The sequence below is a fragment of the Macaca mulatta genome, chromosome 16, assembly GCF_049350105.2.
Source record: "Macaca mulatta isolate MMU2019108-1 chromosome 16, T2T-MMU8v2.0, whole genome shotgun sequence".
NCBI lineage: Eukaryota > Metazoa > Chordata > Mammalia > Primates > Cercopithecidae > Macaca > Macaca mulatta.
Window position 1 is genome coordinate 11,093,356 of NC_133421.1, and position 26,902 is coordinate 11,120,257.

General features: G+C 43.3%; 1 protein-coding gene and 1 pseudogene across 2 annotated transcripts in view; one reads left to right on the forward strand and one right to left on the reverse strand.

Moving 5' to 3' along the window:
- The first annotated feature begins 769 nt into the window (after window positions 1-769).
- Window positions 770-26,902, forward strand: part of CFAP52 (cilia and flagella associated protein 52) — a 70,260-nt gene continuing 44,127 nt past the window's right edge. The window contains exons 1-4 of one of the 2 annotated variants that reach the window (XM_001118238.5): window positions 770-944; window positions 15,442-15,641; window positions 16,342-16,478; window positions 23,225-23,353. In XM_001118238.5, the coding sequence (XP_001118238.3) occupies window positions 875-944; window positions 15,442-15,641; window positions 16,342-16,478; window positions 23,225-23,353 (536 nt within the window). In that variant the 5' untranslated portion in view covers window positions 770-874. The remainder of the gene's footprint in view (window positions 945-15,441; window positions 15,642-16,341; window positions 16,479-23,224; window positions 23,354-26,902) is intronic. The other variant, XM_077970351.1, reaches the window with a different exon arrangement.
- On the reverse strand, window positions 20,715-22,312 carry LOC144335204 (large ribosomal subunit protein eL19 pseudogene; annotated as a pseudogene).

Genomic DNA, 26,902 nt, shown 5'->3' on the forward strand with positions numbered 1-26,902 from the left:
AGCAGCTGACTACGGCGGCCCGCACGGCTCACTCCCCGCAGTTCGTCCCGTGCGCGACCGGAGCCTGGAGTTTGCAAAGTGAATAACTAGAGCCTAAGAACCATGATCAGAGAAAGGAAAGTGCTCCCCTGGGAACAGTTGGCTGGCGCAATCTACTCCCACTAAGAGACGCGAACAGCTGAGCTCAGTTAAAATTGTTAAATAGAAACTAACCATTTTCCCAGGAAGGTGGGAGCGCTTGCAAGACCTCCGTAGCAGTTACTTAAAAATTTATCCTGCTTCAAAAAAACAAAACAACAAACAAAACACTAGATTGCGGTGCGACTTGCACACTTCGTAAACTTACTACAACCTACTTTAAGTTAACTTTATGATATGTAAATTATACCTCAATAACGCTTTTAAAAAATATATTTAAAATATTTTTTCACGCTGCTTTAAACAGGGGCCCAAAGAAGTATCAATTATATATATATATATATTTATGTATTTATTTATTTTATAGCAGCCTTCCCATCAGTCCTCTATGCTTGATTACATATTTTTTAAAATGCCATTCATTTGGTGCTTGATTTTAGAGTTACTAAGAAGTCACAGACTCAACACGAGGGGATGGAGGAATTAGTTCTGTGCAGTTAGTGCCATCTCCTAAATTTCCAGAGAAACAGCAGACACAAAAAAGATGAATCCCACCTTATCTCCCTCCCAGTCCCTATCTCCCTTCATTTCCAAGAATGCTAATGAACTCGAATTCGGCAGGCTGGGTTTCTGCGCGGGCGTGGAGCTGGCGCGCATGCGCTCGTCCGTTACCATAACGACCAGAAGACGCTGCACCCACTAGGGCGGAGAGCAAAGTAAGCAGAACCTCCCAGGGATGGATAACAAAATTTCGCCGGAGGCCCAAGTGGCGGAGCTGGAACTTGACGCCGTGATCGGCTTCAATGGTGAGGCCTCCAGCATCTTTGGGCTGGCTGGTTTAGGAACTCGGAGGACCTGTAGTGCAAACAGGAATAGTGAGACACCGGGGACACCTGAAATTCAGTGTGGGACAACGGCAGGAGCCCTGGTCAGGGACACACACGGAGGACCCGCATAGCCTGACCCTCCCCAAGGCCTTGGAGAGTCACTTCCTCGATCCGAGAGCCTCAGGGAGTGGGATGGTTTTTACCAGCTCTGACAAGCGCCAGCTCCTAAAAGGGACCAAATGCCTCCTCCCCAGGCGGGCCGGATGGGTACGGGTGGTTGTAACCCTTCTGCCACTAGGTCAGCCCTTCCTGGCTCTGAGCTCTACGCCGCCCACAAAGCCCTAGGCTCCTTCGTAACCACACAGAAGGATGCTGTCTGTGTCGGCCCCGGGACTAGCTAGGAAATCTGCTAAAATCCCAACTGGCGTACCCGTGAGAAGGGGCTAGGACGGAACGTGTGTTTGAGCAACCCCCTGAGGGATGATCTTGGTCCTCTAATCCTAAGGAAGGTTTCTAAATGGTGAGGATTTCAGACCAGGACAGAAGGGAAGGGGACGTCAGGGGGAGCTGAAGCGGAGAGAAAAAGGGTCTGGGACACTCCGCTGATATCTTATTTGTGACTGCCTATTGTTTTGAAGATTCTGGGAGGGAAAAGCTGTGGGGTTTTATTGTTCGTTTTGAGGGGTTTTGGTTTTTTGAGGGATGAGAAAACAATGAATGATTTTAGGAGAAACAAAACTTTTCAAAAATGTGTGTTGTGATGCCTGAAAGCTTTAAGAATGTGGATGCAGAACAATCACTGTTTAAAGTTTAAAGCGTACTCTAGGACTTAGCTCTTGACTCTTGGTTTTACTTTAACAGTCTCCAATAGAAAGTGAGTGCTTTATACATTTCGGACATTAGATATCTTGAGAGCTGGTTACAACATCATTGAGAAAGAATTGAGCAGCCTACAGTGAGTTGCAAAGCGTCATTTGTTAAGCCAATATAGAACCACACACATAGAACTCTGCAACTGAGGCCAGGGGCAGTGGCTCATGCCTGTTATCCCAGCACTTTGGGAGGCCGAGGCGGTGGATCACTTGAGGTCAGGAGTTCGAGACCAGCCTGGTCAACATGGTGAAACCTCATCTCTACTAAAAGTACAAAAATTAGCCGGGCGTGGTGGCGGGCACCTGTAATCCCAGCTAATCAGGAGGCTGAGGCAGGAGAATCGCTTGAACCCGGGAGGTGGAGGCTGCAGTGAGCCGAAATCGCGCAGCTGCACTCCAGCCTGGGCGACTGAGGGAGACTCTGTCTCAAAAACAAAACAAAACAAAACAAGAAAACTCTACAACTGAATTCGTGCTGTGGTTGTAGAGTTCCAAGCGCAAACGTATGGTAAATGTCTTCCATGGCAGTTACTGATTTTCTTTACCTTTTAGAATGACCCCATATGATCAAATTGTTTTTACCTTGGTGGCTTTATGATAATGTATATTCTTTCTTTTTTTTGTTTGTTTGGTTTTTTTTTTGAGATGGAGTCTTGCTCTGTCGTCCAGGCTGGAGTGCAGTGGCGCTATCTCAGCTCACTGCAAGCTCCGCCTCCGGGGTTCACGCCATTCTCCTGCCTCAGCCTCCCGGGTAGCTGGGACTACAGGCACCAGCCACTCACTATCCCCGGCTAATTTTTTGTATTTTTTAGTAGAGACAGGGTTTCACCGTGTTAGCCAGGATGGTCTCGATCTCCTGACCTGGTGATCCGCCTGCCTTGGCCTGGTGATCCGCCTGCCTTGGCCTCCCAAAGTGCTGGGATGACAGGCGTGAGCCACTGCGCCCGGCCGATAATGTATATTCTTTCATACAGTCAAATATACATTTATATATAACCTCTACACAAAATAATACGCTATGGACTGAGAATACAGGGATAATTCCATAGCCATGCTTATGAAGAAGAGTTTAGAAAACCGAAAAAATACAGTAAAACTGAAAGAAAAATCAGCCTCATTATATTTTTCAAACATATCACTGTAAACTTTTGGTGTGACCTGCTTGAATATACACTTACATACAAATAGTCTTTTAAAATAAAAGTCCACTCATGCTGTATATATTCTGTTATAACCAGACTTTTTTTTCACCTAACAGTATGCCATGTAAGTCTTTCCTTATCAATAAATATAATAATAAAATAAAATAAATAATAATATACTCCTTGCCATAATTTTAACATAATATTAATATTATATTACATACATATGCCGTAATTCATTTAAATAAGGCCCTGTTATTGAGAATTTAGTATAATTTGCATTTTTGCATTTGTTTTAAAATGCTACTAAGAACATCTGCAGAGCTAAGTCTTTTAGCTCTTTAACTTTTTTATTAGAATAAATTAGGGGATAGAACGAACCCCCCTCACAAAAGAAATTTTATCTTTCCATGATAATCTCCCTACAAATCACCTTAATTCTGACATTCATAGCTACAGAACTAATTATATTCTACATCCTGTTTGAAACTACCCTCATTCCTACCCTAATTATCATCACTAAATGAGGCAACCAAACAGAACGTATCAACGCAAGCACATACTTTCTATTCTACACACTAACCGGCTCTCTACCCCTACTCATTATACTAGTCCACACCTACAACAACACAGGCTCACTAAACATTATACTACTAACACTCACAGACCAAAAACTAACAACCACCTTATCTCACAACCTTACCTGACTAGCATGCATAATAGCTTTTATGACAAAAATGCCCCTATATGGCCTACACCTATGGCTCCCCAAAGCCCATGTTGAAGCCCCCATTGCAGGATCAATAGTCCTCGCCGCAGTACTCCTAAAACTAGGCGGCTATGGCATAATACGACTTACTTCCATTCTTAACCCCTTAACAGAACACATAGCCTATCCATTCCTTATGTTATCCCTATGAGGCATAATCATAACAAGCTTAATATGTCTCCGACAAACAGACTTAAAATCACTCATCGCATACTCTTCTGTAAGTCACATAGCCCTAGTAATCGTAGCCTCCCTCATTCAAACCCCCTGAAGCTTCTCTGGCGCAACCATCCTTATAATTGCCCATGGACTCACCTCCTCCATATATTTCTGCCTAGCTAACTCAAACTACGAACGCACCCACAGCCGCATCATACTACTGTCCCGAGGACTTCAAATCCTACTTCCATTAATAGCCTTTTGATGGTTCACAGTAAATCTCACTAACCTTGCCCTACCCCCCCACCATCAACTTACTAGGCGAACTCTTCGTAATTGCAACCTCATTTTCCTGATCTCATATTACTATTATACTAACAGGACTTAATATACTAATCACAGCCCTCTATTCCCTTCACATATTCATCACAATGCAACGAGGAACACTCACGCACCATATAATTAACATAAAACCCCCCTTCACACGAGAAAACATATTAATATTCATACACCTCGCCCCAATCATCCTTCTCTCCCCTTCGTTCTATCCCCTACATTTAGAATGTCTAAAATCTAAATGTCTAAAAAAGTCTGAAGATTTTTATTTTCTTAAATTTTAGAGATGGGATCTCACTGTGTTGGGCAGGCTGGCCTCAAACTCCTGGGCTCAAGCAATCCTCCCACTTCAGCCTCTCAAGTAGCTGGGATGACTGGCTTGCTAGTACACTGACCTGGCTATATCCTAAAGATTTTTGATGTATCCTCCAGTGCTATATCCTATACACAACAGAAATATATATAGGATTATTTCTAATAGCATTTTTTTTTTTTTTTTTTTTGAGACAGAGTCTCACCCTGTCACCCAGGCTGGAGCACAGTGGCTCGATCTCAGCTCACTGCAACCTCCACCTCCCAGGTTCAAGTGATTCTCCTGCCTTGGCCTCCCGAGTAGCTGAGATTACCAGTGCCCACCACCACATCTGGCTAATTTTTGTATTTGTAGTAGAGACAGGGTTTCACCATGTTGGCCAAACTGGTCTCAAACTCCTGACTTCAGGTGATCCACCCGCCTCAGCCTCCCAAAGTGCTGGGATTACAGGTGTGAGCCACCGTGCCTGGCTGCATTCTTTCTCATAACTAAATATTAGAAACAACCAAAATCTTCATCAAAAGTGGAAAGGACAAATCAATTGTAGTATATTGTATTCATACAATTTAATTCCTCTGCAAGAATTGAAAAGAATGAACTACTGCTGTATACAACAACATCGATGGATCTCACAAACAAATAATATTAACCAAAAAAGCCAGATACAAAAGAGTACAGATTGTATTGTTCCATTCATATAAAGTTTTAAAAGGAGGGAATTGGGCCGGGCGCGGTGGCTCAAGCCTGTAATCCCAGCACTTTGGGAGGCCGAGACGGGCGGATCACGAGGTCAGGAGATCGAGACCATCCTGGCTAACACAATGAAACCCCGTCTCTACTAAAAATACAAAAAAATTAGCCGGGCGAGGTGGCGGGCGCCTGTAGTCCCAGCTACTCGGGAGGCTGAGGCAGGAGAATGGCGTAAACCCGGGAGGCGGAGCTTGCAGTGAGCCGAGATAGCGCCACTGCACTCCAGCCTGGGCGACAGAGCGAGACTCCATCTCAAAAAAAAAAAAAAAAAAGGAGGGAATTGGATCTACAGGAATAAAAGTCAGAACAGTGACAACCTTTCAGGAGATAGAGACGGGGAGAAGGAGCACGGGAGACCTCTGGGTGTGCTCATGTTCTACTTCTTGATCTGGGCTATAAACAGGTGTGTTTACTTAAAACAAAAAAAAATCACAAGATCTACAAATTTAGAAAAGGAGAGGAGACTTATTTCTTGTAAAGGGTTGTGTCCTGTAAGGTGGTCATCCTACAGGCTGAGAAGCGTGCCTCAGGCCAAGGCCAGAGACAGGCACTTCAAAGGAGGAGGAGTTGGGGTAGGAGCTTTAGGTTGAACTGATTGTCTAAACATACATATTCATGCCGGCTGTGGTGGCTCACACCTGTAATCCCAGCACTTTGGGAGGCCAAGGCGGGTAGATCACCTGAGGTCAGGAGTTCAAGATCATCCTAGTCCAGCATGGTGAAACCCCATCTATACTAAAAATACAAAAATTAGCCAGGCATGGTGGTAGGTACCTGTAACCCCAGCTTCTCGGGAGGCTGAGGCAGGAGAATCGCTTGAACTTGGGAGTCGGAGGTTGCAGTGAGCTGAGATCATGCCGCTGCACTCCAGCCTGGGGGACAGAGCAAGACTCTGTCTCAATAAATATATAAGTAAATAAATAAACAAACAAACATACATATTCATCAGGTTATAGGAGGAGCTATGAATACTCGTGAAAGTGGTCCCAACACATGTGTATTGAACAAACATTGATGTAATATATGACCCATGTTCACCTTGGGATGGAGACCTAACATTTAAATGTATTACAATTAGGTCCTATATGTCAAAAGGCCTTTTCAGAACATGAAGACACATTAAGTGGGAAGCCTCAGTAAACTGGCCACAGGCAGTCTGTGGTGAGTGATCTTCTTACCAGGAAGAATATTATGGAAATCAGTCTGTTGTCCAATCAAAACTGTTCTTATGGCGGGTTGAACAGGGCTTCGGTTAGTAAGTGCCTGTGAACTGGACGGGTTGCAGTTGTTTTCGTATTGCTTATCTCGAGATAAGTGCTTGTTTAGCTGCCAGAGGAAAAGAAAAACCTTGTGACAGTGCATAGTTTATTTTATTTATTTTTTTGAGATGACGGAGTCTCGCTCTGGAGTGCAATGGTACGATCTCGGCTCACTACAACCTCCACCTCCTGGATTCAAATTTTCTCCTGCGTCAGCCTCCAGAGTATCTGGGATGATAAGCACCCACCACCACGCCTGGCTAATTTTTGTATTTTCGGTAGAGACGGGGTTTCACCATGTTGGCCAGGCTAGTCTCCAATTCCTGACCTCAGGTGATCCACCCGCCTTGGCCTCCCAAAGTGCTGGGATTACAGGAGTGAGCCACCACGCCCAGCCATAGGGTGGAGGGGTGCATGGCCTTAGGTCCTGTTTATACTTTGATATCTTATTGCCACAAAGAGTCTGTTTCTGTCAATCTTATGATCTCTATTTTAACATTAATGCTGATCAGTTGTGTCTAAACCACAAAAGAGAGGGGGTATAATGAGGCATGTCTGACCTCCCATTCCTTCAAGTCTGGGAACTCAGCTTTAAGGTGTTTTGGGGGTCCCTTTGTCCAAAAGGGGATCTGTTCAGTCAGTGGCTGGGGTGGGGCAGCATGGGGATTGGAGAGCTTAGGATTTTATTTTTAGTTTACAAAAGTTATTGAGTTTTCTGTATTTTGTCTTCACTGAAAAGTGTTTATGTTAAAAAGCTATCCTAGCTCTCAAAAAAGAGAGAGAGAAAAGGCAGAACTTTCATAAGGCTTGGGAGAAAAGATTTTGACTAGGAGTCAGCAGGTAAAGATTGAAGGCAGAATATTTCAGGTTATAGCTATGGGGGGTGGAGGGGGCAAAGGACGAAAAGTGGAGAGTGCAGGGCCTGGTTGCAGAACAGCAAATAGCTTGGTGTGGCTTCAGTATCAGGGACTGGCAGGATAACACAGGAAAGAAAAGCTGGAATTAGATTTCAGAGGCCTTAAATGCCAAGTGATTGAGTTTAGACTTCAGATGGAAACAAATTAGAAACAAAAGCAAGGCCCCTTTTATCATTGCGACACTGAAACTCACTGTAGTGTTATATTATTCAACTTGAATTTTTTTTGAGATGGAGTCTCACCCTGTCGCCCAGGCTGGAGTGCAGTGATGCCATCTTGGCTCACTGCAACCGTCGCCTCCTGGGTTCAAGAGATTCTCCTGCCTCAGCCTCCCAAGTAGCTGGGATTACAAGCATCTGCCACCACGCCTGGCTAACTTTTGTATTTTTAATAGAGACGGTGTTTCGCCACATTGGCCAGGCTGGTCTTGAACTCCTGATCTCAGGTGATCCACCCACCTGGGCCTCCCAAAGTGCTGGGATTACAGGCATGAGTCACCGCAACTGGCCTTAAACTTGAACTTTAACTTTATAGTATCAATATGTAACTGTACTAGACACTTGTAGGTATTGTATTTTGACAGGAATTACTTAAGCAAACCAAATATATTTGTGTTAAAAACATTTAATAAAATTATAGTTATTAAGGATTTGGTCATATTCATCCGTTGACTGGAGTAGGTAGCCCATGATTTTCCTATTATGGTATACAAAGAGTTCTTATAAACTAAAAACAGCAACAACAACAAAATAGATCAGGAGTCTACAAACTATAGCCCATGGGCTAAATCTGGCCCACTGCCTGTTTTTGTAAATAAAGTTTTACTGGAATGTAGCTATGCCCGTTTGTTTATGTATTGTCTATGGCTGCTTTTATACCACACTAGCAGAGATGAGTAGTTGCAAGAGACCATATTGCCCACAAAGCCTAAAATATTTACTCCCTGGGCCTTATTAAAAAAAAAAAAAAAAAAAAAAAAGGCCAGACAGACCCTGTAAATAGGTAATGGGCAAAGAAATATAAATGGCTATTAGCTCAAAAAGCTAAAAAATGCTGTTAAAGATCATGAGCGGTGGCTCACACCTGTAATCTCAGCACTTTGGGAGGTTGAGGCAGGAAGATTCTTTGAGGCCATGAGTTCGAGACCAGCCTGGGCAACATGGTGAAACCCCATCTCTATAAAAAACACAAAATATTGGCCGGGCGCGGTGGCTCAAGCCTGTAATCCCAGCACTTTGGGAGGCCGAGACGGGCGGATCACGAGGTCAGGAGATCGAGACCATCCTGGCTAACACGGTGAAACCCCGTCTCTACTAAAAAATACAAAAAAACTAGCCGGGCGCCGTGGCGGGCGCCTGTAGTCCCAACTACTCGGGAGGCTGAGGCAGGAGAATGGTGTGAACCCGGGAGGCAGAGCTTGCAATGAGCTGAGATCCGGCCACTGCACTCCAGCCTGGGCGGCAGAGCGAGACTCCGTCTCAAAAAAAAAAAAAAAAACCCCAAATTATTAGCCAGCCATGGCGGTAGTCCCAGCTATTTGAGAGGCTGAGGTGGGAGGATCACCTGAGCCCAGGAGGTAGAGGCTGCAGTGAGCCATCATTGTACCACTGCACTCTAGCCTGGGCGACAGAGTGAGACCTTGTCAAAAAAAAAAAGGTAATGTAGTAAGGTGAGAATAAGAAATGATTCTCAATTACTATTGCCAGTATTAATTTTACAACCTTTTTGAAGGCCAGTTTTATGGTATCTATTACAATTTTTAATGAGGATAATCTTTGAGCTTTTAAGAACTTGAATCACTTATTCAAGTTTTCAAAAAATTATGTACAATGAAATTCACTGTGATAGTTTCTATAATAGCTGAAACATTGGAAGAAACAACCCAAATGTCCATTGGTAAGAAGTTTTAAAAAATTATGCCCCTGAAATGTTTTTGAACTAGACAGAAGTGGTGGTTGCATAGCATTGTGAAGGTACTAAATGCCACTGAATTGTTCACATTAAAATAGTTGATTTTATGTTGTGTGAATTTCACTCCAATAATTTTAAAAATTGTATTCCTTTTGTGCAATTCACTACTGTATAATCCTTAAGAAAAATGGGATAGATGTGTATAAACCAATGAGGAAAGATGTTAGAGACATGTTAAGTATAAAATGCAATTTGCCATACAGTGTGTATGATATGAGCCTATTACAGTTTAAAGTGTACGTATGTTTGAGAGAGAGAGAGGGCATAGAGAGAGAGGAGAGAGAGGGAGGGACAGAGGGAGACAGAGAGGGAGGGAGAGAAGGAGAGAGAGAGAGAGAAAATGGAGTGTGTGTGAGTAAGTCTGGAGAAGACAGCAAAGAATATGAATTGTAGTGGACATGCGTAGTTTTAGTTACTCCATATCTGAATACTATTCTATTTGACAAGTATCCCAAGATAGGTAGGAGCTGGTTCTATTGCTTTAGTGAGAGCCTAAAAGGGGCACATAGTTTCTCTCCTAATTCCTTGGCAGTCAGTTGAGAGATGTAACATAATTGGCTCAGCCAATCAGACATTCCCACTCAGCAGTTCCACTCTTATAGGAGTGATGCAAAGGAGCAGAGCATCTTGGGAGTCAAATACTGCATTGAGCATTGAGCAGTGTGGCCATGAGAGGTCTTAGTTCACGTCACTTGGTCTCGCCTTGCTATTAGTTCTGCCTGTTTTTCAAGTGTGATCCAAACTTCCTGCCAGTGGTGTGAGCAGTATGTATTCCTTCCATATAATTCTTTTTCTGCTACATTTAGCCAGAGTTGACTCTTCTAGTTTACAACCAAGAACCATAATTATTCAATGCAAAAACAAAAATAATTCTGAAGAAATACACACCTGCATGTTACAAAGTTATCTCTGGGCAGGTTACACACCTAAGAGTAGAGTAGCTGGGTCCTGGGGCATGTGCGCGTTCAAGCATCATCAACAAAGACACATTGTTTTCCAAAGCAATTAGACCAATTTACTCTCCCACCAAGCATTTTGTGAGCGTTCCCTTTGTTCCGCATCAACAGTGATGCCTGGTACTGTCAGCCATCTTAATTTTAGCCATTTTGGTGGATATGACATGGTATCTCATTTCGGACATAATTTACATTTTCCTGGTTACTTATGATGTTGCATCTCTTTTTGTATATTTATTTGGTTTTGAATTTCCTTCAGCATAAACTGGCCATCCATATCTTTTGCCCATTTTTCTATTGAGAAGCCTATGTTTTCCTTATTGCCTTGTAGGAGTTCTTCGTATGTTATGGAGATGATCTATTGTATACATTGAAAATATCTTCTTGTTTGTGTTTTTCTCTTCATCCTCCCAATAACAATGTCTTTTGTCATTAATTATTAATTTATTTATTTTTGAAAGGGTCTCACTCTGTCACCCAGGCTATAGTGCAGTGGCACAATCCTCAGTTCACTGCAACATCCAACTCCCAGGTTTAAGCGATTCTCCTGCCTCAGCCTCTCAAGTAGCTGGGATTATAGGTGTCCACCACCACACCCGGCTAATTTTTGTATTTTTAGTAAAGACAGGGTTTCGCCATATTGGCCAGGCTGGTCTCAAACTCCTGGTCTCAAGTGATCTGCCTGCCTCGGCCTCCCAAAGTGCTGGGATTACAAGCGTGAGCCACCCAGCCCGGCCTAGATGTTTTTCATTTTTAACATAACTGGGTAAATATATCAGCCCTTTCTTTTATGATTTGCTCTTTTTGTGTCGTAGTTAGAAAGCCATTTCTTACACTTTTTGTATACATCATCTTGTTTTTCACATTTAGGTCTTTGATCTACCTGGAAGATATTATTTGCGTAAGGTGTGAATTGTGAATCTAAGTTTAATTTTTCCATATGGATAGCCATATGATTGTTTATAAAGAACCTGCAATTAGAAAAAGTAAAAATATTTTTAGTAGGAGTAGATCACCCCAAAGACATAAACCTTAGTATTATAAGAACATACTGCATAAAAAAGGAATGCTCAATTAAAATGAAAAGAATCATTTATTCAATAATTACATTTGGCCATTTGAGCAAAAATAATCCATTTAGTTACAGGAATCACATAAAGCACCAAAATAAATTCCAGAGGGAGTTCAATATAAAAGAGGCATTCATTTAAGAACAAGAAGATTATATTAATAAATATTTATGACTCTTTTGATGGAGAAAGAGATAGCAACAAAAAAGATTTTTCAAAACCCAAGAATAAATGTAATAAGAAATGAGTGAGATCTTTATGAGAAAAAAATGGAAAATGCTACTAGAAGACATAAAAGGGGACTTATGAAGAAACATACCCTGTTTTTAAAATAGAGGTATTTTATATTATTATAAAAATCACTTTTCCTTAAGTTTATCTGTACATTTAATACTATCTCACTAAAAACACAATCATGAATTTTAAATAGCCAAGGTGACATGAAAGTTTACATTGTAAAATAAACACGAAGAGCAATCAAAAAAATTCTAACCATAGGTGAGTAATAATGGAGGACCTCGGTCTGTTTCATATTAAAACATATTACGAGGGTTTATAATTGTTGAGATGGTTCTTGGTGTAACCAAAATCAGGTTTGGGCCACTTGTCACTTGAAAGCTAAAAACTCAAGAGATGAGCTTTGGTGAAAGGAAGGTTAGCTTTATTGGAGAAGCCAGCAACACAGGGGAGGCAATAAACTGGGGTTCAAAGATCACCTCACTGACTTGAGTCTCTAGATCAGGGAAATTAGAGGAAATAATGATCAAAGCATTTTTATGAAACTCGCACAGTCTCAGGTAGGCAGTTAGTCAATATTCTGGGGCCTTCTGCAGATGTCATCTACCCTGTTCTTACCAGGCTGGTCAGCCCATTCCCAGAGTTGTTGGTCAGTGTATTGTCTTTTATTTTTGCCGAAGGTCCTGTTCTCCTGAAACTGATTTTAGTGAATAATCTACCAACTCAAGCAAAACAATAATTGCATTCAAGCAAACAAACTTTTCTCTAACACGGTAGCAGTAGTGTTACCTTGGCAGATATTTGGAGTACGGGAGCTGCCTGTGGAAAGAGGCGTGACCATGAAAGGTCCCAGGCTCTCCAGAGCACCTGCTGGGCACACAGAATGAAACCGAAATTTAAAAAAAAATTCTTTTCCTGGTTATATCGAGGCATACTTGACATATTAAAGTTGTCTCGCCGGGCGCGGTGGCTCAAGCCTGTAATCCCAGCACTTTGGGAGGCCGAGGCGGGCGGATCACAAGGTCAGGAGATCGAGACCACAGTGAAACCCCGTCTCTACTAAAAATACAAAAAATTAGCCGGGCGCGGTGGCGGGCGCCTGTAGTCCCAGCTACTCAGGAGGCTGAGGCAGGAGAATGGCGTGAACCCGGGAGGCGGAGCTTGCAGTGAGCCGAGATCCGGCCACTGCACTCCAGCCTGGGCGACAGCGTGAGACTCCGTCTCAAAAAAAAAAAATAAAAAAAAAAAAAAAATAAAGTTGTCTCAATTCAGAGTGTATAACATAATGTGTTGATATACATACACATGGTGAAATGATGTCTACAATCAAACTAATTCACATATTCACCTCACATAGTTACTTTTTGTGTGCAATGAAAACAAGATCAACTCTTTTAGCAAATTTCAAATATACAATGCAGTATTATTGTTATTATTATTTATTTATTTTTTGAGATGGAGTTTTGTTCTTGTCACCCAGGCTGGAGTGCAATAATGCAATCTCAGCTCTCTGCAATCTCCGCCTCCCAGGTTCCAGTGATTCTCCTGCCTCAGCCTCCCGAGTAGCTGGGATTACAGGCGCCCGCCACCGCCCCCAGCTACTTTTTTGTGTTTTTAGTAGAGACGAGGTTTCACCATGTTGGCCAGGCTGGTCTTGAACTCATGACCTCAGGTGATCCGCCCACCTTGGCCTCCCAAAGTGCTGGGATTCCAGGAGTGAGCCACCGCACCTGGCCACAATGCAGTGTTATTATGTTATTAACTGTGACCATGCTGTACATTAGGTCTCTAGAACTTCTTTATCCTGCGTGGCGGACCTTTGCACCCTTTGACCAACATCTCTTCATTCCCCCACCCCTAGCAAACACCATTCTACTCTCTGCTTTTATACATTTGGCTTTTTCAGATTCCACATCTAAGTGAGATCACCATGCAGTATTTGCCTTTCTGTCTCTGGCTTCACTTAGCATAATGTCCTCCAGGTTCATTAAAAAAAAAAAAAAAAGAATTAAGGACCTGAATAGATAATCCTCAAAAGAAGACATACAAACGGGCAACGGGTATATGAAAAGGTACTCGACATCACTAGTCATCGGGGAAATGCAAATCAAAGCCCAAATGAGGTATCACCTCACACCTGTTCGAATGGCTATTATTACACAGACAAAAGATAACAAGCTGGCGAGAATGTGGAGAAAGGGATCCCCCGTCCACTGTTGGTGGGAATGTAAATTGGTGCAGCCATTATGGAAAACAGTATAGAGTTTCCTCAAAAAATTAAAAAGAAAACTACCAGATGATCTAGCAATCCCACTTATGGGTACAAGGAAATGAAATCAGTATATGGAAGAAATATTTGCACCTCTATGTTCCGTTCAGCGCTATGATCAGCACTATTTGCAATAGTCAAGATGTGGAAACAATCTAAATGCCCATCAACAGATGAATGAATAAAGAAAATGTCACACACACACACAGGCACACACAATGTTTTATACACACACACACACACACACACACACACACACAGAGAGAGAGAGAGACTCGCTCTGATTTTTTATTTATTTGTTTGTTTATTTATTTTATTTTGAGACAGAGTCTCACTCTCGCCCAGGCTGGAGTGCAGTGGCGCAATCTCGGCTCACTGCAAGCTCCACCTCCCGGGTTCACGCCACTCTCCTGCCTCAGCCTCCCGAGTAGCTAGGACTACAGGCGCCCGCCACCTCGCCCGGCTAATTTTTTCATATTTTTTGGTAGAGACGGGGTTTCACCATGTTGGCCAGGACAGTCTCGATTTCCTGACCTCGTGATCCGCCCGCCTCGGCCTCCCAAAGTGCTGGGATTACAGGCGTGAGCCACCACGCCTGGCCACGCAATGTAATATTACTTAGCCTTTAAAAAGAAGGAAATCATGCCATTTGTAAAGACGTGGATGAACCTGGAGAATATTATGCTTTGTGAAGTAAAATAGGCCAAATTTTTATCTTTACCCAACCTTTGCCTGAGGTAGCTGACTCCCGTTATCCCTATGCCTGTGCGTTCACCCAAGCAGGCTGCTCATGCTCCATGCACTCACGCTTTTTAGGATTACGAGAATTGGCCGTAGGCCTTGCTGGAGCAGCATCACCATCACTTAGGAGCTTATGAGAAATACAGAATCTCAACCCCTTCTCAGACCTGAAATAGGAATCTGCATTTTAACAAGATCCATCAGGGATTTTTATAAACATCAAAGTTTAAGAAGTGATTACTAGATAAACCTTGTTGTCAGTGAAATAAAATTACCTATTTCCCCAACTTATTTTAGCTGAACTAAGGCTTATTTTAAAAGTGTTGGCTGGGCATGGTGGCTCACACCTGTCATCCCAGCACTTTGGGAGGCTGAAGTGGGCGGATCACGAGGTCAGGAGTTCAGGACCAGCCTGACCAACATGGTGAAACCCCGTCTCTACTAAAAATACAAAAAAAAAAAAAAAAAAATTAGCTGAATGTGGTGGCAGGTGCCTGTAATCCCAGCTACTCGGGAGGCTGAAGCAGGAGAATCACTTGAACCCAGGAAATGGAGGTTGCAGTGAGCCAAGTCTGCACCGTTGCACTCCAGGCTGGGCGACAAGAGCAAGACACCGTCTCAAAAAAAAAAAAAAGTGTTGTCTTTTGTACTCAAGTAGAAAATTCCCAGCCACTTCTGCAGCTGATTATTATTACTGTGCATCTCTCTCTTTCAGGACATGTGCCCACTGGTCTCAAATGCCATCCTGACCAGGAGCATCTGATTTTTCCTCTTGGTTGCACAATCCTCATTCAGGCAATAAATACTCAAGAGCAGAACTTCCTACAGGGTCACGGCAACAACGTCTCCTGCTTGGCCATCTCCAGGTCCGGACGGTACATCGCCTCCGGACAAGTCACATTCATGGGGTTCAAGGTGAATACAGTGAAAACGACTCATTGTCAATTTATCTAGAGGTGCCTCCCTAGAAGAACTACCCCGCCACAAGTTGCTAGTTCTGTGTGGCAGTGTGCTTTATTCTTCCTTCTTCTTCCTTTCGACTTCTCTTTTAACTCATCTTCATTCTGTCAGACCGCGAGTGAAGGACTCTGATGATTTTACACCCGAGGTTGCAGCTTGCGACCGATAATGCTCACAAACAAAAGTTCCCGCTTAAAGCTGTTTCCATTGTGTTGCTGTCACGTTTGTAGAACCTGATCTGATTTCTAGAAAAATGATAGAACGGGCCGGGTGTGGCAGCTCACGCCTGTAATCCCAGCACTTTGGGAGGCCGAGACGGGCAGATCACCTGAGGTCAGGAGTTCGAGACCAGCCTAGCCAACATGGTGAAACCTCATCTCTACTACAAATACAAAATTAGTGGTGGCGTGTGCCTGTAATCCCAGCTACTCAGGAGGCTGAGATAGGGAGAATTGCTTGAACCCAGGAGGTGGAGGTTGCAGTGAGCAGAGATCGCGCCACTGCACTCCAACGTGGGCAAAAAAGAGCGCGACTCTGTCTCAAAAAAAAAAAAAGAAAAGTGACAGTACTAATTGTTTTTCACCAAGAAGGGTAGTCATCTCCTCAGATGGTTTTAATGCCTCCCTATGATCTGACGGTGTGTTCTTGCCCCCAGGCAGATATCATTTTGTGGGATTATAAGAAAAGAGAGCTGCTTGCTCGGCTGTCCCTTCACAAGGGCAAAATTGAAGCTCTGGCCTTTTCTCCAAATGATTTGTACTTGGTATCACTAGGAGGCCCAGATGACGGAAGGTAATGAACTAAACATATTTACTTATTTTCTTTATTTTTTTTTTAACTTTTATTTTAGGTTCAGAGGTACATGTGCAGGTTTTTTATATAGGTAAACTTAAGTCACAGTTATACAGATTATTTCATCAACCAGGTGCTCAGCCTAGTACCCAGTAGTTATTTTTTGTGATCCTCTCCCTCCTCTCACCCTCTACCCTCAAGCAGTCCCCAGTGTCTGTGTTCCCTTCTATGCGTTCCTGTGTTCTCATCATTTAGCTCCCACTTATAAGTAAGAGCATGTGGTATTTGGTTTTCTATTTCTACATTAGGTTGCTAAGGATAATGGCCTCCAGCTCCATCTACGTTCCTGTAACAGACATGATCTCATTCTTTTTTATGGCTGCATAGTATTCCATGATGTATATGTACCACATTTTCTTTATCCAGTCTACCATTGATGAGCATTCAGGTTGATTCCATGTCTTTGCTATTGTGAATAGTGCTGTGATGCATATACAATCAGATACGTCTTTAAGGTAGAATATGTATATTCCTTTGAGTATGTAGCCAGTAATGGGATTGCTGGATTTAATGATAGTTCTGTTTGCAGCTCTCTGAGCAATCACCACCCTGCTTTCCACAATGGTTCAACTAATCTACGCTCCCACCAACAGTGTATAAGCATTCCCCTTTCTTTGCAACCTTGCCAGCGTCTGTTATTTTTTGACTTTTTAATAATAGTTGTTCTGACTGATATGAGATGGCTATCTCACTGTGGTTTTGATTTGCATTTCTCTAATGACCAGTGATATTGAGCCTTTTTTCCTATGCCTGTTGGCTGCATGTATGTCTTCTTTTGCAAAGTGTTCACGTCCTTTGCCTGCTTTATAATGGGGTTTTTGTTTTATCTTATAAATTTATTTAAGTTCTGTACAGATGCAAGATACTTTCTCAGATGCCAAGTGTGCAATATTTGCGTATTTTCTGCCAGGTGTATTTCCAGAAGTGACAAGGGTCCTGTCCCCTCTAATGTTCTCTCTTGGCCCGTCTATATTTCAGTGTGCATTGTCTGAAAAGCCTCTGAGAAAAATACCCTAAGAAAGTGGTTTTCGAACTTGGCTGCTTGTTGAAATCACCCGGGCAGCTTTAGGGAATCACTGGTGCCTGGATGTGCCTTCAGAGAGTCCAATTTGATTGGCCTGAGCTCTAAGAGTTATACAAGCTTCCCAGTACTGTGTTGAACAAAAGTGGCCAGAGTGAGCATCTGTAAGGAACATGGCTGTGCTTTGGTCAAGGAGAGGCCAAGGAAGGATGTTTACATCCTGCGTGACTCAGCAAGTTTAGAGCGCAGGCGTATAATTCCACTGCTAACACAGGCCTTGTAGCCATAACATGGGAAAGGCCATCACTTGGCTCTACACCACTATTATCTGTTAAAGGTATAATTGTCCTGTGGACACTGTGCAGGTGCCCTGGCGCCCAGAGAAAAAGAGAGAGAGCCAGAGCTGTCCATCTTTGCAGATGGACAAAGGGAAGCCAGGACACAGCTCAGCTCACTCGTGCCCAGAGAGACAAAGAGTTAAGCTGCTGACCCTGAAGCCAGGGTAGAGCTGGCTGCGCAGCTGTATGTGGGAGCTGCCAGCTCAAGAAGCACAGGCAGGGCGGACAGTGTGAGAAAGCTGTTGATGAGAGCTGCTGCTGAATAAAATCATCTTCCACCTGCCTACAGTCCCCAAGTGTTCTTCCTGCTCATCCACCCACTCCCCTCGGACTTCAGCATGGGCTGGACCCGGACCCTGGGATCTGACAGCATCCATATCTTGTTTCAGGTCTTAGTGGAAAGGCTTTCAATTTCACCCCATTCAGTGTGATATTAGCTGTGAGTTTGTCATATAAGGTCTTTATCATGTTGAGGTATGCTCCTTCCATATTCCATACCCAACGGAATATTTTTTTAGCCACAGAAAAGAATTTTTTTTTTGAGATGGAGTTTTACTCCTGTTGCCCAGGCTGGAGTTCTATGGTGCAATCTCGGCTCACCGCAATCTCTGCCTCCCAGGTTCAAGCAATTCTCCTGCTTCAGCCTCCCGAGTAGCTGGGAGCTGAGATTACAGGCATGTATCACCACGCCTGGCTAATTTTGTAAATTTTTTTTTTTTTTTTTTTTCCAGTAGAGACAGAGTTTCTCCATGTTGGCCAGGCTGGTCTCAAACTCCTGACCTCGGGTGATCCACCCGCCTCAGCCTCCCAAAGTGCAGGGATTACAAGTGTGAGCCACCGTTCCTGGCCAAGACTTTTTTTCTTTTTTTTTTAAGAATGAGCTATTGTCATTGCAGCAACATGAATGTAACTGGAGGTGATTATGTTCAATGGAATAAGCCAGGCACAGAAACAAGTATCTCATGTTCTCACTCATATCTGGGAGCTAAAAAAAGTAGTTCTCACAGAGGGAGAGAGTGGTTAGCAGAGGGAGAGAGTGGTTAGCAGAAGCGAAGGAGGTGGGGGGATAAGAGAAGTTGGTTAATAGGTACAAACATACACTTACATAGAAAGAATACATGCTAGTATCCAATCATACAGCAGGAAAATGATAGTTAATAATTCGGTGAATATTTCAAAATAGCCAGAAGAATTGTAATATTCTCAACACAAAGATAAACGTTTGAGGTGATGGATATCCCAACCACTCTGATTTGATCATTACACATTGTACACAGGTATCAAAATATCCCTGTATCCCACAAATATGTACAGCTCTGGTGTAGCTGTAAAAAAGTGTCCCAGATGATTCTAACGTGCATTAGATATGAGATCCATTGCTGAAAAGAAGGACACCATCCCCACCATCACTGTCATGAAAGACAACAGCTACATTTTTAAAGCACTTACCATGTGGCAGGCATGACCTGAAGGTTTTTATTGCATCATCTAAATTAAGTCCCACATCAGTTTCAAGAGGTGGAAGCTATCGGTGCCAGGTGACAAGTAAGGAGCCAGCTGCTGAGTGACAGACCTGGAAGACAAACCCTAGCAGCATGACTCCAGAGGCTACGCCTTGAGCTTGCATTGCCAAGACATGATCTTTGCCCTTGAGTTAACTCACAGTCAAGTTGGTAGGCAGAGAACAGAAAGGAAACTGAAAAAAAAGAAGTATATTTAAAGTATATTAGGAAGAACCGGCCAGGTGTGGTGGCTCACACCTGTAATCCCAGCACTTTGGGAGGCCGAAGCAGGCAGATCACCTGAGGTAAGGAGTTCGAGACCAACCTGGTCAACCTGGTGAAACGCTGGCTCTACTAAAAACACAAAAATTAGCCGGGCGTAGTGCTGGGACCTGTAATCCCAGCTACTTGGGAGGCTGAGGCAGGAGAATCTCTTGAACCTAGGAGGCAGAGGTTGCAGTGAGTGAAGATCGCACCACTGCACTCTAGCCTGGGCGACAGAGCGAGACTCCAGCTAAAAATAAATAAATAAAAAAACAAACAAAATATATTAGGAAGAACAATCAATGCAGTACATATTCCTATGTAAATGTCAAAGGAGCACAATCTGTAGAAGAAAAATAATAACACCTGAGGTTTGTATGGGATTTAATACTTCAGTACACTTCTATGTATATTTTCTTATTTGAGCTTCATAGGTTTATTACAAAGGAAATTTATATTTGTGTATAGTTATATAACGATAATCCTTCTCTTACTATATAGCAAGTCAACAAAATTTTCATGAGATTTCTTCCTTTTCTTGTCATTCATCAGTGGTCACCCCTTCCCTGGCCCATTACCACTTGACTTTCTGATAAGAAATGTATTGGCCAGGTGCGGTGGCTCACGCCTGTAATCCCAACACTTTGGGAGGCCAAGGCAGGTGGATCAACTGAGGTCAGGTGTTTGAGACCAGCCTGGCCAACATGGCGAGACCCCATCTCTGCTAAAAATACAAAAATTAGCCAGACATGGTGACAGGCACCTGTAATCCCAGCTACTCAGGAGGCTGAGGCAGGAGAATTGCTTGAACCTGGGAGGCGGAGGTTGCAGTGAGCCAGGGTCGTGCCATTGCACTCCAGCCTGGGGACAAGAGTGAGACTCCATCTCAAAAAAAAAAAAAAAAAACAGTAAAAAGAAATGTATCCAGAAATCCTCTGTTAATGTTCTTAGCTCAACTTTTTTTTGCAAGCAGTAAAAGGCTTGTTTTATTTTAATGACTGATCTATGTAATCATCAAGACTGCTATCTACAGACAAGAAATGGGGAGCTTCTATTTCTTAGCCTCTTCCTCCTTGGACAAGTCTTGATCTTCTCCTTCTTGGCCCAGAGATGCTCTTCACGGCGCTTGTGTACTTCCTTGGTCTTAGATCTGTGGGCCTTAGCCTGGTCAACCGGGAGCTTCTTGCAGGCTTCGTCTGCCATCAGCTCATGGATATGTTCCATGAGAATCCAGTTGTTTTTTGAACACATTCCCCTCCACCTTCAGGTAGAGGCTGTGATACGTGTGGTGATCAATCTTCTTGAATCCACAGTATCTTCAGAGCAGGTGGCGCAGAATCCTCATTCTCCTCATCCAGGTTACTTTCTCTGGCAAACAGCTGCACCCTTTGGCTTACCTATGCCCATGTGTCTGCCTTTCAGTGGGCCAAGGTGTTTTCCCAGCATCCAGCCAGGGAATGGACAGTCACAGGCTTATGGATAATTAGCCCGTCTTTGATCAGCTTCCAGATCTGCTGGTGGGAGTTGGCCTTGGCAATTTCACTGGTCTCATTGGGATCCAACTAGACCTTCTTGGCACTAGAGGAAAGCCCCGTCTAAAGCCTGAGCATCCTCACGGCTTTGGCCACTGCAGTAAAAGGAAAGAGTTCCAACATCCTTTGCTCAACTTAAAGCAGTTATTCTCAACCTTTGGTGCACACTGAAATCACCTAGAAAGATTTAAAAAACACTGATGCCTGGGTCCCACCCCCAGAGATTCTTGGAGCTAGGTCATTAGGCCACCCCCATCCCACCCCCTGTCAAAGAGACTAGGTCTTGGGGGGGGAAATGGCCCCTTAACCAAGGTTAATCTGGCAAAACCGTTAATCTCCTCTATAATTTTAAGCTGCCTAAAAGTTGCTTGCAGAACATTCGAGAATGTTGAAAAGCCAAAAGAAAGAAAAGAAAACAAACCTTGCTGTACTAAAAAATGCAATATGCCCAGCCCTGGATAGTGTCTGTGGTGAGAAGGGTGGAGTTCTGCTGACTGGTTTGCATAGTCAGGGGATCAACCCTGAATGGATGGCAGGGGTTTATTCTACCCAACCCATCTAGCTTCTACACAGAGGAAAAGAAACAAAAGGGAAGCTGCCAATTATAGTGGACATCCTATAGTTTTCATGCCTTTTTTTTTTTTTTTTTTTTTTTTTTTGAGATAGAGTTTCACTCTTGTTGCCCAGGCTGGAGTGCAACAGCATGATCTTGGCTCACTGCAACCTCTGCCTCCCGGGTTCAAGTGATTCTCCTGTCTCAGCCTCCCAAATAGCTGGGATTACAGGCATGTGCCCCACCACGCCTGGCTAATTTTGTATTTTTTAGTAGAGATGGAGTTTCTTCATGTTGGTCAGGCTGGTCTCGAACTCCCGACCTCAGGTGATTCACCCTCCTCGACTTCCCAAAGTACTGGGATTATAGGCGTGAGCCACTGCTCCCGGCCTGCATGTATCTTTTAAATTTTGTAACCTATTTATGAAACTTTTGGCATTGATGTCATCATGGTATTCATGTTGTAATGCAACCTGCTTTTTGCCTAACTTTATACCAAGGACATCTATGTACGTACACGTAGATATAGATCTCATTCTTTGCCATAATAGCATAGTAGTCCATTGTACAGATATGCTGGAATCTATTTGGCCAGCTCTCTATGTTGGTGCCCTTTGTTTTATCTATTTTTAAAACAAATTTGTTTTGTGCTTGTTGTCACACAGCCTAGGCAATAAGAGCAGTGGCTCACACCTGTAATCCAAGCACTTCGGGAGGCCAAGGCAAAAAGGATCACTTGAGCCTAGAAGTTCAAGACTAGCCTGATTCTCCTGCCTCAGCCTCCTGAGTAGCTGGGAGCTACAGGTGTACTCCACCACTTCTGGCTAATTTTTTAATTTTCAGTAAAGATGGGTTTTTACCATGTTGGCCAGGTTGGTCTCAAACTCCTGACCTCAGGTTGGTCTCAAACTCCCGCCTCGGCCTCCCAAAGTGCTGGGATTACAGGTGTGAGCCATCGCACCTGGCCAACATTCGAAACCATCCTGGCCAACATGGTGAAACCCCGTCTCTACTAAAAATACAAAAATTACCCGGATGTGGTGGTGCATGCCTGCAGTCCCAGCTACTCAGGAGGCTGAGGCGGGAGAATCGCTTGAATCCAGGAGGTGGAGGTTGCAGTGAGCCGAGATTATGCCACTGCACTCCAGCCTGGGCAAAAAGAGCGAAACTCCATCTCAAAAACAAACAACAACAACAACAACAAAAAACTTTTAATGTGTCACTGTTGTGTCTTCTAGTAGGGAGACCCCTGTCTCTACAAAAACTGAAAAATTAGCCAGGTGTGGTGGTGTGTGCCTGTAGTCCCAGCTACTTGGGAGGTGTGGTTCAGGAGATGTTGGGGTGGGGTAATTTCATTGTTCGTTTTTAAGTAACCTATTGTGTTTTTTTCTTTCTAGAACCACTAAGATCGTTGTTTCTTATTTTGAAAGCCTATTTTCCCTTTGACGTTTTTTTTGGTCCTTCTTATTTCGGCAGTGTGGTGGTGTGGAGCATAGCCAAGAGAGATGCCATCTGCGGCAGCCCTGCAGCCGGCCTCAATGTTGGGAATGCCACCAATGTAATCTTCTCCAGGTGCCGCGATGAGATGTTTGTGACTGCTGGAAAGTACGTGTCTGCCTTCAGAGTTTTCAGAACTCATACATTGCTTTATTTTCTTGCACAGAAAACGTGGTCATTTTAATCTGGGGGAACGTGTCTTTAGTCCTGGATAAATACCTTACATCATAGTTTTTGTGTTTTTGTACTCATTAAAAGTTCTCTTCGCTGGAAGTCTTTTAACTACAGTTATTTTAAAATTCTGTGATTACTGATGAAAAGATTTTGCTTACCTGCTTAACTGTTCTCAGGTGCTTGTTTGTGACGGGATTATCTCCAATCCATGCTCACAGAAATAATTTGCACAATTGCACAAATTCACCCACTGATGGATGTTTCTTTCCACCTGCTCTTGACTGAGGTCTCATAATCTGATAGTTTGCAAATGAATTCTGCCAGGAAGTTTCAGATGGTTAGACTGTTAGCCATATAAGATAATTACAGGCAGGATCAGCTTTAACCAGCTAATGGTGACCCAGCTCAAAGTTTGAACAGAGGCCAGTATCTGCCTAAGGGAGGGAATAAATTAATTTACAGATTCACTAATTAGAACCCTGTTTGGAGGGTTTTTTGTTTGTTTGTTTGTTTGTTTGTTTTTGACAGTGTTTTGCTGTGTCACCCAGGTTGGAGTGCAATGGCGTGGTCTTGGCTCACCGCAGCCTCCACCTACCAGGTTCAAGCGATTCTCCTGCCTCGGCTTCCCAAGTATCTGGGATAACAGGCACCCCACACCTGGCTGATTTTTGTATTTTTAGTAGAGACAGGGTTTCACCATGTTGGCCAGATTGGTCTCCAACTCCTGACCACAGATGCCTGTTTGGAGTTTGAAGGGAAGGTTAAACAAGAATTTTAAAAATCCTTTTTTTTGGGGCCAGGCACAGTGGCTCCCGCTTATAATCCCAGCACTTTGAGAGGCCAAGGTGGGCGGATCATGAGGTCAGGAGATCGAGACCATCCTGGCTAACAGGGTGAAACCCCGTCTCTACTAAAAATACAAAAATTAGCCAGGTGTGGTGGCGGGCACCTGTAATCCCAGCTGCTCAGGAGGCTGAAGCAGGAGAATGGCCTGAACCCAGGAGGCGGAGCTTGCAGTGAGCCGAGATCGCGCCACTGCACTGCAGCCTGGCAACAGAGCAAGAATCCGTCTAAAAAAAAAAAAAAAAAAAAAAAGAAGAAATCCTTTTTAAATGTTTATATACCAGTCCAAAGGGAAAGAAATCAGAAAATACAGAGTTGAAGTATGTGCTCGGTAGAACTATTTTTTTTCAACCCATGTGTGGCCTCCCATCTGGGAAAGTTACACGTGGTTGGTTACCTTTCCAGCCAGAGAAGAGAATTTGTGCAGCTCCCCATCTGTATTGTTTCCTATCCCCGCTTTATGATATGCAACTTACATTTGCTCCATGGCTAATCCTGAGGAACGATTCATCCAGAGGAGAGGCCATGAAGCTAATGAAGCTAATTGACCAAGCAACCTAAAGCAACTGACCAGGGGCTGTGGCGGCGCTCTTCAACTTTGTTCAGGTTTGCAGAGCGATTTGACTCAGCCAGGGTTTCATGAGGCTCTTTCTGCTCCTTAGCAACCCCTTCAGCAGCAGGCCTGGGTCCATTCTGATGTCCATGAGCAACGTTTCTTCAGGACTCAAATCTTGAATTTTATATAAAAGAAGTTTTTTACGGCAATCTGCATTCTGTGTCTGGCTTGATTTCATGTGACACTGAGAACTGAGAAAGTGAGCGTTCTTAAGTAAAATGTTTGACAGGGCACCTACGTATGCCGGGCTCTCTAACTTGGTCCCAATGCCATGTGTTCCACCATATTGTCCCCGCGAGATAGCCTGCAAGTTTCAGTATTTCAGAATCCAAAGAACATCTACCAGGAACACCGTGAAAAAAGCTCTTTGTTTAAAAAATAAAAAAAAGTTCAGTACGTTTAAAATATGTCTGAGTGCTTACTATATATACATAACTCTGGGAGCTAAAAAACAAAAACTATATATATACACACACATATAGTTATATATGTATATGTGTGTGTATATAGATGTGTGTGTGTATATATATACACATATATACACATCTACATACACATATATACACATATGTGTGTGTGTGTGTGTATACATATATACACACATATAGAGAGAAATGGAGTCTCACGCTGTCACCCAGGCTGGAGTGCAATGGCACGATCTCAGCTCACTTCAACCTCTGCCTCCTGGGTTCAAATAATTCTCCTGCCTCAGCCTCCCAAGTAACTGGGATTACAGGTGCATGCTGCCACAGCTGGCTAATTTTTTTGTATTTTAGTAGAGATGGGGTTTCACCATGTTGACCAGGCTGGTCTTGAACTCCTGAGCTCAGGCAATCCACCCGCCTCAGCCTCCCAAAGGGCTAGGATTATAGGTGTCAGCCACTGCCCCAGCCCAAAACTTGATATATTTTTAGATTATTAATCTTTTCTGCCTTAAAATATTAGCTGAAGTCTTTGTGATGTTGGCCTTGAAATTTTTATACAATTATTAATTCAGATTAATCCAACATATAATGAGTCAACACTGACCATGGATCAAGTCCTGTGTTAGATGCTTATTTGATTTAGCTTTTAGTCATTTGGTCTCATTTCTCTTTCCTTGAAGACAAGACTCCACATCACAGGTCTTCCCTTTAAAATTTTCCTTGCAACTCAATATCTTGAAAAAAAACACATTTAAACTTACTCCTCCTCCTGGTTTTTTTGTTTTGTTTTGTTTTGTTTTTTGAGACGGAGTTTTGCTCTTGTCACCCAGGCTGGAGTGCAATGGCACCATCTCGGCTCACTGCAACCTCCACCTCCCAGGTTCAAGCGATTCTCCTGCTTCAGCCTCCCGAGTAGCTGGGATTACAGGCACCCACCACCACACCTGGCTAATTTTTTATATTTTTAGTAGACACAGAGTTTCACCATGTTGGCCAGGCTGGTCTCGAACTCCCGACCTCAGGTGATCCACCCACGTTTGCCTCTCAAAGTGCTGGGATCACAGGCGTGAGCCACTGTGCCCGGCCCTCCTCCTCCTGTTGAACTGAAATTTGGTGTCCTTTGAGCAACATCTCCCTACTCTCCCACCCCCAGTCTCTGATAACCACCATTCTACTGTCTTATGAGTTAGGCGTTTTTATACTCCATAGCTGAATAAAGTCACGCAGTATTTGTTTTTCTGTGCTTGGCTTATTTCACTTAAAACAATGTCCATCAGATTTGTCCATGTTGTCACAAATGACAGAATTTCTTTTCATCGTGTACATATACCACATTTTTAAAGTCCATCCATCTTTTGATGGACACAGGTTATGTACATCATGGTGAGTATAGTTCATAATATATTGTATACTTGAAAATTCCTAACAGAATTAATTTTAAGTATTCTCACCACCAAAAAAAAATGGTAATGGCCGGGCGCGGTGGCTCAAGCCTGTAATCCCAGCACTTTGGGAGGCCGAGACGGGCGGATCACGAGGCCAGGAGATCGAGAGATGATCCCGGCTAACACGGTGAAACCCCGTCTCTACTAAAAAATA